At 43.7% G+C, this 13,459-nt stretch overlaps 1 protein-coding gene across 1 annotated transcript in view; it reads right to left on the bottom strand.

Annotated features, from left to right (window-relative positions):
• The window catches only part of LOC148479656 (fatty acid desaturase 2-like), a 30,518-nt gene extending 17,767 nt beyond the window's left edge, over positions 1–12,751 (bottom strand). The window contains exons 1-3 of the mRNA XM_088454539.1: positions 12,667–12,751; positions 11,947–12,205; positions 3,122–3,232 (exon numbers count right to left, since the gene is read on the bottom strand). Coding sequence (XP_088310665.1) covers positions 3,122–3,232; positions 11,947–12,156 — 321 coding nt within the window. The 5' untranslated portion in view covers positions 12,157–12,205; positions 12,667–12,751. The remainder of the gene's footprint in view (positions 1–3,121; positions 3,233–11,946; positions 12,206–12,666) is intronic.
• Positions 12,752–13,459: the final 708 nt, after the last annotated feature.

Here is a 13,459-nt window from a genome sequence, read left to right as displayed (position 1 = left end):
TCATGTCACATGATGATGTGACATGTGACTCACCTCCTGGCCAATCAGGTCCTTGAGGGAGGGGCTGAGCTGCTGCAAAGGGGAACAATAAATATCCCCCTCAGCAGCTCAGTGTGACCATACGGCGGGACCCTCCAATTTGTAAACAGCACCCGCCCCTGTCCCCCTCTCAGTACCTCTGCCATAGGGTTGGTGCAATTTCTCCATCTGAACATGGCGCCTTGTCAGCGACACGCCTGCGACACATCTATTTCTTCCTATCGACCCCGGTTACCTCCCAGGAATGCCCACTGAAATCCAGAGATACTGCGTCCAAATCCGCTCTGGGCGGTAACCATGAAGACGCATGCACGGTGCGCCACGGACGCCTGCATAAACATAAAACATTGGCCGCTTGCGTGCAACATTGACACTGCGTGCACCTCTGAATCAGGCCCTGAGTTGGTAGCAAAGCAGAAAGAGCCAGCTACTGTGCACGTTGGCAAAACCATGCTGCACTGCGGGTGGGGCAGATGCAAAGTATGCAGAGAATTAGATTTGTGAGGGGCGTGTCCAAATGCAAATCTAAAATGCAGTGTAAAAATAAAGCTATCCAGCATTTGTGGGCTACATGCAAAATCAGCCAGTATTTGCCCTGCATGTAAAATTAATACATAAATAAATGTCTGTGCTCTCCATGTAGCATGGCTGGTCTAGGTGCAAAGTTACTTGTTTTTATTGCTTTGCTCCCAACTTTGAGTCCGCCCACTGCGCACCAGTGGAGAAACAAGATATTCCTATTAGGATTTGAACAGTACAGTTAGGTAATATGGAAAGTCTGGCTATTCTCTGATTTGTCCTAATGTTCTTGGATCATACACTAACTACACTGATATGAGCATAACTGTGTGAGGACCAATTACTGTTCAGTTGTTAACTGCATGTTGTACTGATGACATGTAATGAATATTATATGCTTCAATAAACATGCATTGCCGATTTTGTGACCTTTGATCCACACAAACTGTGTAATATAAAAAGAGGCGGTTTGAAACACTACAAGAAAAATGCACAATAAATGCAGTGCAGACAGTTAAGCCGATCAGTGTTCACTCTAGGTCCAGCTGGGGGCAGCGTGCCAGACCGTATAAAGGGCACTCTAGCGCGCTCAAAAAGGGGATGTCGTGGTCACAAGTAGAGGGTGCCTCCTTTTCATCACTCTTGGAGGCGTGCCCTACACCTACGTACATGCCGGGCTGCCCTCAAGCTCTCCCCTCTCTATTCACCGGCATGAAGTTTTAGTGGCGCCACCAAAAGCGCAGCGTGCATTCTTCCCTTTAGAAAATAGCAGGGCGTGGCACCCCGCTAAAACAGCCTAGCGAGAACGCTACTGATTTCATGGGGAATCGGTATGATTTACCGCCGGACACCTGCCTGGCGGTTTGAATCCCGACAGCGGCATCCTGGCAGAGGAGGAAATCCCGATCGTCGAAGGTAAGTATTCACTAACCTATTTCTAACCCCCTAACCCTCCCTTTTGGATGCCTGACCCTAACCTCCCCCCCAAGTGCCTAACCCTAATCCCCCCTCTAAGTGCCTAAACGTAACCCCCCCTTCCCCGCCGCCTAAACCTAAGTCCCCCGGGGGGTGCCTAACCCTAAGTACCCCCGGGGGGTGCCTAAACCTAACCCTCCCTCCCCCTAGCCTAACCCTAACCTCCCGGGAGGGGGTGTCTAACCCTAAGTCCCCCCGGGAGCCCTAAACCTAACCCTCCCCCCCCGCGTCTGTCCGCACCCGGCATCACTTTGATCGGGATGCCGCCGGCATCTGTAAAATGACAGGCGTCTAGATTTAGATGCCTGTCATTTAACCCTCGCCGGGATAAAGCAGTCGGGAAGCCGGCTGTCGGGATTAGGTCCGCCGGCTTCCCGACTGCATACTGTTCATGTAGTTGAGTGATATTTTGCAACTGTGCATACATGAACATCCTAAAAACTCATACCGCATGTGTTACACCGTGCGTACTCATAGGCACAGTAGTGATTGAGACACACAATGTATTGGGTGACTAGGAGGTGGCTATTCAGACATAGGGAAATGAACTGTCTTATGGGCGTGTTATGGGAGTGTCACGGGTGTGTCGCTGAACTGGTTGCGAACTCGGAGCTTAATTGCTCCCATTGGAAGCCATACTCTGATGGAGAATCTCAATCTAACATGGGGATGGTGCAAGTTTCAATGGTGCAACTAAACTAATTGAATCTAATGACGCTCAAAGTGGGCATCTCAGTCCACCTTCAGATGCAGGATTGTTCACCAATGGAAGAAACTAACATTGTCATAAAGTCGCAAACGTGACTACAGCAAAAGACACTAAAGAGGTCTGAGCAGCGTGCGATCAGACTCAGCATCCAGAGCCGTAACTAGGCTTTTTGGTGCCCTGTGCCAGAAAGAGCATTGGCGCCCCCCTAATTTTTCAAATAAGGATATAAAGCACCCGAAAAAGGGGCATGTCCTCATGGGTAAGGACCAGGGAGAAGATGGGGAGACCAGGAGATGCTGGGGATACAATAAGAGGAAGCTACAAGTGAGAATGATAATAAACAGAAAATTGACAGGCCCAAACAGCGCCCCCTGCCCTGTGGTGCCCTGTGCCATGGCACAGGTTGCACTACCCTAGCTACAGCCCTGTCAGCAGCATCATGTAACCTTACACCAGGAGTATGGCACGCACAATAATACACTTACTAAAAGGTGTACCTTACAGATACAAGATAGTCAAAACTGGATGTATTGCAAAAGGTTAAATCAGGAGCAAATTTTTTTAGCTCAATGTTCTATTTCTAAACTAAAAGTGATTTTGTTTTCTAATACCGCCATACATCGGATATGATGTTACATGAACCATTGATTGATGAATACAGTATGTGTTTGAAGACCCACTTTGGTTAATGGCTGTTTAAACATTGTATAATAAACTGAACTTTGAAGTTATTTGTCTTTCAAAGTATTTCCCTTAAGCATAGGCTCTCATGTTTCTCTATGTGTGTATGTGCCAAGGGTTTCTTCTTTCCGTCATCTTGCCTTCCAGTATACTGCGACATAATACACAACCAAAGGTAATATTTGGAAATAGTCTTACGTTTTTCTCCCGGTCCTGGCTGGGCTCATTCTCCGCCAGCTCACCAATACAGAGGGGCTTAAGAAACTTTCTCACAAATGAAAGGTCTGGATGAAAAGCTTGGAAAGCATCCTGAGTGGGACATAAACATTATATTAGAGCAGGTATTAAACATATGTGGGAAGGACAGTACATTAATGTATAACATTTGATTTCCATTTAACTGTATTATAATTGATGTATATTACTATACTTGGTGTTCCTATATCAAATGGCCACAGCGACTCAAGATTAGACTCATCAGTTTATCTTTGCGGATCAACAGCGTCTTTATACAAAGTCCGTGATTCAGTTTCACTGGAATCGGTTTGTGACGTCAATACATCATACACTGTTAGCCACGCCCAACGCCTTTCATCACTTGCATTGGACTTCGTTAAGGGGACTGAGTTTATATATACACAGTATATATATATATATATATATATATATGTATGTGTGTGTGTGTATATATATATATATATATACAGTATATGTTGTATATATATATATATATATATATATATAGTACTGTGCAAAAGTTTTAGGCAGGTGTGGAAAAAATGCTGCATAGTAAAGGTGCGTACAAACTAGATGATATTTGGACGATTTGCCCGATTTTGATGCATTGAAATGAAAAATCGTGTAAAATATGTCCAAATTGAGAGTGTCCACTCACGATCACGATGCCGATGCGCGTCCCTGCGGGTTGTACATCTTGTCTTCAGATCTTGCCTACAGCAGGCAAGATCTGCCAATCTCGTTAACAAGATTCAGGTCGTTGGCCAGATTGTTTGTCAGATTGGACAGTTTATGCAAGATATCATTTGTCTGGGAGTGCAGGGGAGTTCAAGGGAAATTGTGAATGAACAGAAGAGAAATCTAAATCAAATCAATATTTGGTGTGACCACCCTTTGCCTTCAAAACAGCATCAATTTTTCTAGGTACACTTGCACACAGTTTTTGAAGGAACTCGACAGAGATGTTGTTCCAAACATCTTGGAGAACTAACCACAGATCTTCTGTGGATTTAGACTTGCTCAAATCTTTCTGTCTCTTCATGTAATCCCAGACAGACTCGAAGATGTTGAGATCAGAGCTCTGTGGAGGCCATATCATCACTTAGAGGACCTTGTTCTTCTTTACGCTGAAGAGCATTCTTAATGACATTGGCTGTATGTTTGGGGTAGTTGTCCTGTGGCAGAATCAATTTGAGACCAATCAGACACCTCCCTGATGGTTTTGCATGATGGATAAGTACCTGCCTGTATTTCTCAGCATTGAGGACACCAATAATCCTGACCAGATCCCTCACTCCATTTGTTGAAATGCAGCCCCAAACTTGCAAGGAACCTCCACCATGCTTCACTGTTGCCTGCAGACAATCATTATTGTACCGCTCTCCAGCGAACAAACTGCCTTCTGTTACATATCCAAATATTTAAAATTTTGACTCATCAGTCCAGAGCACCTGCTGACATTTTTCTACACCCCAGTTCCTATGCTTTCGTGCATAGTTGAGTCACTTGGCCTTGTTTCCATCTCGAAGGAATGGCTTTTTGGGCACAATTCTTCCATGAAGACAACTTCTGGCCAGACTCCTCCAAACAGTAGATGGGTGTACCTGGGTCCCACTGGTTTCTGCCAGTTCTGAGCTGATGTAACTGGTGGGCATCTTCCAATTTCGAAGGGAAGTAAGCATGATGTGTCTTTCCTCTGATGCACCAAATTTCCTTGGCCGACCTCTGCGTCTACGGTCCTCAACGTTGCCCGTTTCATTGTGCTTCTTCAAAGGACCTTGAACAGCACATCTTGAAACTCCAGTCTGCTTTGAAATCTTTGCCTGGGATAGACTTTGCTGATGCAGTTTAATTACCTTGTGTCTTGTTACTATGCTCAGTCTTGCCATTGTGTATGGCCTGTGACATGAAACTGTCTTCCATAACCTCACCTTTGTAGCAGAGTTTGGCTCTGTTCCTCACCCAGTTTTAAGCCTCCTACACAGCTGTTTCTGTTTCAGTTAATGACTGTGTTTCAACCTACATATGAAAATGATGATCATTATCACATGTTTGGTATGATTGGGTAATCATTCACCTGACTATAATTTAACAAAATCCCTGACTTTGTGCAAGCGTACCCAGAAGAATTTATGCTGTTTCGAAGGCAAAGGGTGGTCTCAACAAATATTGACCCTCATTCAGACCCACTCGCGAGCGGCTGTCCACTCGCAAGTGGGTCGATGGTCTGCACTGCGCATGCGCACGACGGACGGAGCTCCGTCGTGAGCATGCGCGAGATGCGCCGAGCGAAGGACTTTCCTTCGCTCGGAGTGTCTCATCAAAGGGGGCGTGCTGTCGATGTTGACTGACAGCATGCCCCCTTTGGTGGGCGTGCCTGCCAGACGGAGGCGTTCCCAAGGGAACGCCTACCGTCTGAAGCCGGCCCCACTGACATCACTAGTGATGTCAGTGGGTGTGATTTTGGCTCTGATAGAGCCAAAATCACTCCTGGCCTTGCGGTTGAAAACCTCAACCGCAGGCTGTTGCTTGCAGTGGCGATGGTCGCGATGGTCAAGACCATCGCGACCATCATCCTGCACGCTCGTATATGCTGTGGGTGGTGACCCACAGCTATACGAGCGTCCAGGAGGACGCTCCATATTAATGGAGGTGGGCCCTGATTCAGAGCGAGCGCTCTGGTCAGAGCGTCCGGCTCTGAATCAGGGCCATTGATTTGATTTAAATTTATCTTCTGTTCATTCACTTTGCATTTTGTTAATTGATAAACATAAACTATTATTAATACTTCTGTTTTTGAAAGCATTCTTACTTTGCAGCATTTTTTCATACACATACCTAACACTTTTGCACAGTACTGTATATACAGTATGAAATCACAATTTTCCTTGCGTTAGTAGACAATTGCATGCATTAGGGCAGTATACATGTAAAGATAAATATTTACAGCTAGCACAATAGAGGAGGTGATTCACAAAGAGCAATTTTCCAGCTCCGCAGTGCAAATGCAACTTCTGGTCCATTGTGCACCTCATTTTACACAAATGTGACTAGCTTTCTGCCATGTGGATGGAGCACAGGCAATTCCACTGAAGTACAGATGAAGAAAACTGGTGTGCCTCATTCTGCAGAGCATAGCAGAAATGATGTTTCATTTTTAGATTTTGATAAGATAGAAGCATGGAGGGGCATATTTATCGGCGTTCCTTGCCGTGCACAGCCATCAAGAACCAGCTCTGAGCTGGGGGAATTCTATTCTCATCCTATACTATTAATCAGTCAGAACACTTCCCACACACAGAGCATCATGCAAAAAATACATTCTAAAAATAAATAATAACTAAAATAATGGGAAGTTTGCCAAATCCTTAACAATTTTGTTACAAAGCAGAGAGACCACATGCGGCGTCAGATCCCCTTGCTATAGTGAGAACAGTCCCCAAGTAGGTCAACGGAGGCCTGGTTCCCCTATGGAGGGGGGTGGAGATATTAAATAGATGCTCTCCCTGTCCCCTTTGGGCTACGTGGTCTGGGGTAACTAACAAGTTTGGGACCTCTGGACTGGCAGCTTTTTCACCCCAGTGGTCTCTATATAATGGTCAAGGGTCCTCGTGTTCTGCCCATTATACAAAAAAACACTTACATAATTTTCAAATGAACATTAAATAAATGGCTGCCCAAAGCCCTCATTCACCACATTATTCATACTCTTTCCTTATTACTTGATCAAAATGGGGAAAAAAACAACCAAAAATATCCAGATAAAAGGGGAAAAAATCCAATATTCTTCCTGCATGCTTGCAAATTACAGACCCAAGGTGACTATTACCAGGACTCCTTCACCGCCAGCAGTAAAAGACCATTTCCAATGCCGCCAGTTTTTGAATCCACCCTTTGATCACTGAGTCACAGTGAGCAGGTGGGTAATTTTTGGGGAGGGATTATTGGTTTTATTTCCAATTAGACGATGAATCAAGAAAGAAGAATAAATATTTGATGGATTCTATATTTAATTAAACAGTAGATGAGTGTTCTCGAGAGTAGTTTTTGCTCATTTAGGACATGAATGAAGATTACACTGCAATGTACTATAATATTTAAGTTATTTGTTTAAGGTTGGTGTATTCAGTTATGTAATATGATTATACACAATGTACTATATTTAAATATTTTATTGGTTTTATAAGCTTTCCTCTAATCTTCTTCCCGCCAGATACTGACTGCCAGTTGCCTGCACGACAGTGAACTAAAGTAACCTCTCGATTGCAGCTCTCTGCAGCCCCTGTTCTCAATGAGACAGAGTACAAAGCACTCCCCTGTTAGACCACTCCTATAGACAGGCAGTACAGGTCTGCAGAGACCCCTCGTGGCACTATAGATTCACGTATATTTATGAATGTACAAACTGGCATATTATTAATACATGTATTTATCCTGAAATACAGTACACAGAGAGGAAGGGAATACATATTATTACATAGGAATTTTAGATGCCATTGTTGCAGTGTGTGGGTATATAATTAGAGTGGGATTATTATATTAATATATACTGTAATAAACACTGTCAAATGTATTGTATACATAAAAACTGTGAGAAATGTGTACACATTCAACATAAATAAATATTAAATAAATTACCAATATAAATATACAGGGTAGTTATCTAATAAAACATCTGCACTGATGTGTGATAACCAATATAGAATATAGTGCAATTTCTGTTTTCCCATACGCAGTACACTGTACACTGACACAAATACCTGAAGAATTATATCTGCATGCAGGGAAATTCCCTACTGATAATAATTTTAAAAGCCAATGCCAACAAACTCGAATGTTTTACAGTAATCAGCCATAATGATGGTTAGTCATTACTAATTACACAGCACTGGTCTGCCTTCAGAACACTATAATCCTGGGCATGTAATTTCTGTGCCAAAAATACATTTCATTTTGCAAAATGCATCATCATACAGCTGTATTTTATGGGCTTATTTGATCTCCATATATAGCAATATAATGTCTAGTATCGGCAATATTGTGGTGCCTATAACCTATGAATCAGAAAATGCAGAAAAAGAGCCACACGTGTTGTACAGTACCAGGGGCTTTGCCAACACATTACTCATATCTGTCTTATGATATTTGACCCCATTCGTGTAAAGGACCAGGGAGTTTATGTAGCAATGGGCAGTGCACTGAAAAATGCATATTTACCTACTTGTAACATCTTTTGTGCGTTTGTGACACATTGATATAAAAAAAGCCTTTTCGGATTTTTAACGGAAAACTTGACTTTATTCTTTGAATAAAAATGGTTATTTTCATACAATGATTTTTTTTATGTTCACAGCAAAACTTCCTCCTACACACAATGATACTGTCATAGACAGACACTACCCCCCATACTAAGCAAAGGACTCAGAAGTTTGCCTTGCAAATGTATTGTCACATTGCATGTACCGGATGTATTCATGTATGTATTTATACAAGGGATTGTTATGTTGTTATTAGCTAGTAGTATCATCCCAGTCACATTGTATGTACCGGATGTATTCATGTATGTATTATACAAGGGATTGTTATCTTATTATTAGCTAGTAGTATCATCCCAGTCACATTGTATGTACCGGATGTATTCATGTATGTACTTATACAAGGGATTGTTATCTTATTATTAGCTAGTAGTATCATCCCAGTCACATTGTATGTACCGGATGTATTCATGTATGTATTATACAAGGGATTGTTATCTTATTATTAGCTAGTAGTATCATCCCAGTCACAATGTATGTACCGGATGTATTCATGTATGTATTATACAAGGGATTGTTATGTTATTATTAGCTAGTAGTATCATCCCAGTCACATTGCATGTACCGGATGTATTCATGTATGTATTATACAAGGGATTGTTGTCTTATTATTGGCTAGTAGTATCATCCCAGTCACATTGTATGTACCGGATGTATTCATGTATGTATTATACAAGGTATTGTCATCTTATTATTAGCTAGTAGTATCATCCCAGTCACATTGTATGTACCGGATGTATTCATGTATGTATTTATACAAGGGATTGTTATCTTATTATTAGCTAGTAGTATCATCCCAGTCACATTGCATGAGAGGTATTCATGTATGTATTATACAAGGGATTGTTATCTTATTATTAGCTAGTAGTATCATCCCAGTCACATTGTATGTACCGGATGTATTCATGTATGTATTATACAAGGTATTGTTATCTTATTATTAGCTAGTAGTATCATCCCAGTCACATTGCATGTACCGGATGTATTCATGTATGTATTTATACAAGGGATTGTTGTCTTATTATTAGCTAGTAGTATCATCCCAGTCACATTGTATGTACCGGATGTATTCATGTATGTATTATACAAGGGATTGTTATCTTATTATTAGCTAGTAGTATCATCCCAGTCACATTGTATGTACCGGATGTATTCATGTATGTACTTATACAAGGGATTGTTATCTTATTATTAGCTAGTAGTATCATCCCAGTCACATTGTATGTACCGGATGTATTCATGTATGTATTTATACAAGGGATTGTTGTCTTATTATTAGCTAGTAGTATCATCCCAGTCACATTGTATGTACCGGATGTATTCATGTATGTATTATACAAGGGATTGTTGTCTTATTATTAGCTAGTAGTATCATCCCAGTCACATTGTATGTACCGGATGTATTCATGTATGTACTTATACAAGGGATTGTTATCTTATTATTAGCTAGTAGTATCATCCCAGTCACATTGTATGTACCGGATGTATTCATGTATGTACTTATACAAGGGATTGTTGTCTTATTATTAGCTAGTAGTATCATCCCAGTCACATTGTATGTACCGGATGTATTCATGTATGTATTTATACAAGGGATTGTTGTCTTATTATTAGCTAGTAGTATCATCCCAGTCACATTGTATGTACCGGATGTATTCATGTATGTACTTATACAAGGGATTGTTATCTTATTATTAGCTAGTAGTATCATCCCAGTCACATTGTATGTACCGGATGTATTCATGTATGTACTTATACAAGGGATTGTTATCTTATTATTAGCTAGTAGTATCATCCCAGTCACATTGTATGTACCGGATGTATTCATGTATGTATTTATACAAGGGATTGTTATCTTATTATTAGCTAGTAGTATCATCCCAGTCACATTGTATGTACCGGATGTATTCATGTATGTATTTATACAAGGGATTGTTATCTTATTATTAGCTAGTAGTATCATCCCAGTCACATTGTATGTACCGGATGTATTCATGTATGTATTTATACAAGGGATTGTTGTCTTATTATTAGCTAGTAGTATCATCCCAGTCACATTGTATGTACCGGACGTATTCATGTATGTATTATACAAGGGATTGTTGTCTTATTATTAGCTAGTAGTATCATCCCAGTCACATTGTATGTACCGGACGTATTCATGTATGTATTATACAAGGGATTGTTGTCTTATTATTAGCTAGTAGTATCATCCCAGTCACATTGTATGTACCGGATGTATTCATGTATGTATTTATACAAGGGATTGTTATGTTATTATTAGCTAGTAGTATCATCCCAGTCACATTGTATGTACCGGATGTATTCATGTATGTATTATACAAGGGATTGTTGTCTTATTATTAGCTAGTAGTATCATCCCAGTCACATTGTATGTACCGGATGTGTTCATGTATGTATTTATACAAGGGATTGTTATCTTATTATTAGCTAGTAGTATCATCCCAGTCACATTGTATGTACCGGATGTATTCATGTATGTATTTATACAAGGGATTGTTGTCTTATTATTAGCTAGTAGTATCATCCCAGTCACAATGCATGTGAGGTATTCATGTATGTACTTATACAAGGGATTGTTGTCTTATTATTAGCTAGTAGTATCATCCCAGTCACATTGTATGTACCGGATGTATTCATGTATGTATTTATACAAGGGATTGTTATCTTATTATTAGCTAGTAGTATCATCCCAGTCACATTCAGAACAAAAGTGGTCTATCCCAGGGTGTGATATGTATTACCCAATTCCCGACAGCGGCTGCCCGACAAAGGAGGAAATCCTGATCGTCCTAAAGGTAAGTATTTACTAACCTAACCTCCCCCCCCTAAGCCTCCTTTAGGGTGCCTAACCCCAACTTCCCCCCCTGTGCCTAACCCTAACCCCCTCTCTAAGTGCCTAAACCTAACCCCTCCTTCCCCGCTGCCTAAGCCTAAGTCCCCCGGGGGGGTGCCTAACCCTAACCCTCCCTCCCCCTAGCCTAACCCTAACCTCCCGGGAGGGTGCCTAACCCTAAGTCCCTCCCGGGAGCCCTAAGCCTACCCCCCCCCCCCCACGCGCACGGCTGTTCGCTGCGGCGCCCACCATCCGCTCGATCAGGGTGCCGGGCGCTTAGACGTCTGTCACTCATCCCTAGTCGAGATAAAGCAGTCTGGAAGCCGGCAGTCGGCATTTAGACTGTTGGCTTCCAGACTACATCCACTATCAAACATGCACTGTACTGCTCCTGGATGAGATTGTATTAGTATGCCGAATTTATGCATAGTGTGGTATAGGTATGAAACACAATGACTGACACATGTTCTAATCCTTATTAATCATATCCATAATATGAATTCATTGTTCCAAAACTCTTGTAATAGATGACAAGATAGAGAGAGAGAGAGAGTGTGCAGCGTGTAGTGAGTGTCATCTGTGCGGCCCAATGTGCTCTCCCCATCAGCACTCACCGAAGCGTCCTCCCCGGCATAGTGGCTGATGACCCGCAGGCCCCCGGGGTGTCTCCGCACCCAGTCGCTGATGTTGTACACCTTGCGGTTTATCACCAGCCACTTGTCCTTCTTCGTGTTGTGTTTCTGTATCTCCTCCCAGTCATAGCGCGGCTCCGGCTTCACACACACAGCGCTGCAGCCCTCCCCGTCCTGCGCCCCCTTACCCATGGTGTGTCCTGCCTGGGGGCACTCAGTGCCGGCCGCCCCGCTCCTGCTCCTGTGGGGTATAAAGTATTGTCAGATCCTCCTGTCACAGCTCATGTTCCGTGCCCCAATCTCTGTGCCCCCTGCACACCCACCCACAGTAACTGCTCCCTGTCCCTGCCCCTCCACATGTCTATGCCAGTCTGCTCTGCCATCTGCTACCGCCAGTGAATATGCCCCCTATACATGGGCCTGCACCCCCCCCCAGTGACTATGCCCCCCCAGTCCCTACACCCCACCCTTGACTGTGCCCCCTATGACTGCCCCCTGCACGTCCCATTGACTGTGCCACCCTGCAAAACCCGTATCCCTGCCCTCTACAGTCCATAGTAACTGTACCACCTGCCCCCCCTCCCCAGTGACTGTGCCCCACTGCCCCCCGCTCTCCCCAGTGACTGCGCCCCCTACCTCCCCCTCTTCTAATTCCCCCTGTACCCCCTATCCACCCCCGGTGACTGTGCCTTTGCCCTCCACCTGCTGCTGCTGGTGATACACGGAGCTCCCGGTGCTGCTGCTCTGTCACATCATGCTGCAGCAGCCGGCTACATGTACTCCCCCCTCTCCCCCGCCCGCCCAGAGCATCCTCCTCTCCCCTCCTCTCCCCTGTTTAGGGTTTCCAGGGCAATCAGCAGAGGAAGGGGACCAATCAGTGACCGGGCACCGGGGGCAGCCTCCTAGCCATTGGCCCTGCTGGATCTTTCGAAGCTGGAGGACGTGAGGGAATTATCCTGAGCTGGGAGGGGGCGAGATAATAACACCCCAACTGCGCCCTGTCACTGAGAGGGGTAGAGGGGGGAGAGTGCCGCAGGGACGCCCAGGGAGTGTGAGTAGGGGGTAAGTAACAGGTAGGGAGAGATAGCTGCGGATGTAGGGGTACATACGTCACAGATGTGGGATGCTGCAGGGGTGAGGCATTCGGGGTGTGAGGCACTAGGTACAGGTACATACTGTACGTCACACAGGAATCGGATGCAGGAGAGACACTCAAGGGTTTTGAGCAGGAGTTTATCATGGGATGCATGAGATGAGAGACACTCAGAGTGTGTGAGTGTAAGCCACAGGTAGGGAGAGGCATCTGCTGATGGAGGTACATACTGTAAGTCACACAGGAATGGGATACATGAGATACACTCAGTGTGTGTGAGTGTAAGCCACAGGTAGGGAGAGGCATCTGCTGATGGAGGTACATACTGTAAGTCACACAGGAATGGGATACAGGAGATACACTCAGTGTGTGTGAGTGTTACTCACAGGTAGGGAGAGGCAT

This window comes from Taudactylus pleione, unplaced genomic scaffold (genome assembly GCF_031769625.1).
Source record: "Taudactylus pleione unplaced genomic scaffold, aTauple2 ptg000619l, whole genome shotgun sequence".
In the NCBI taxonomy this organism is placed as follows: Eukaryota; Metazoa; Chordata; class Amphibia; order Anura; family Myobatrachidae; genus Taudactylus; species Taudactylus pleione.
The sequence above is the reverse complement of the archived record's forward strand: the minus strand, read 5'-3'. Positions and strand labels throughout refer to the sequence as shown.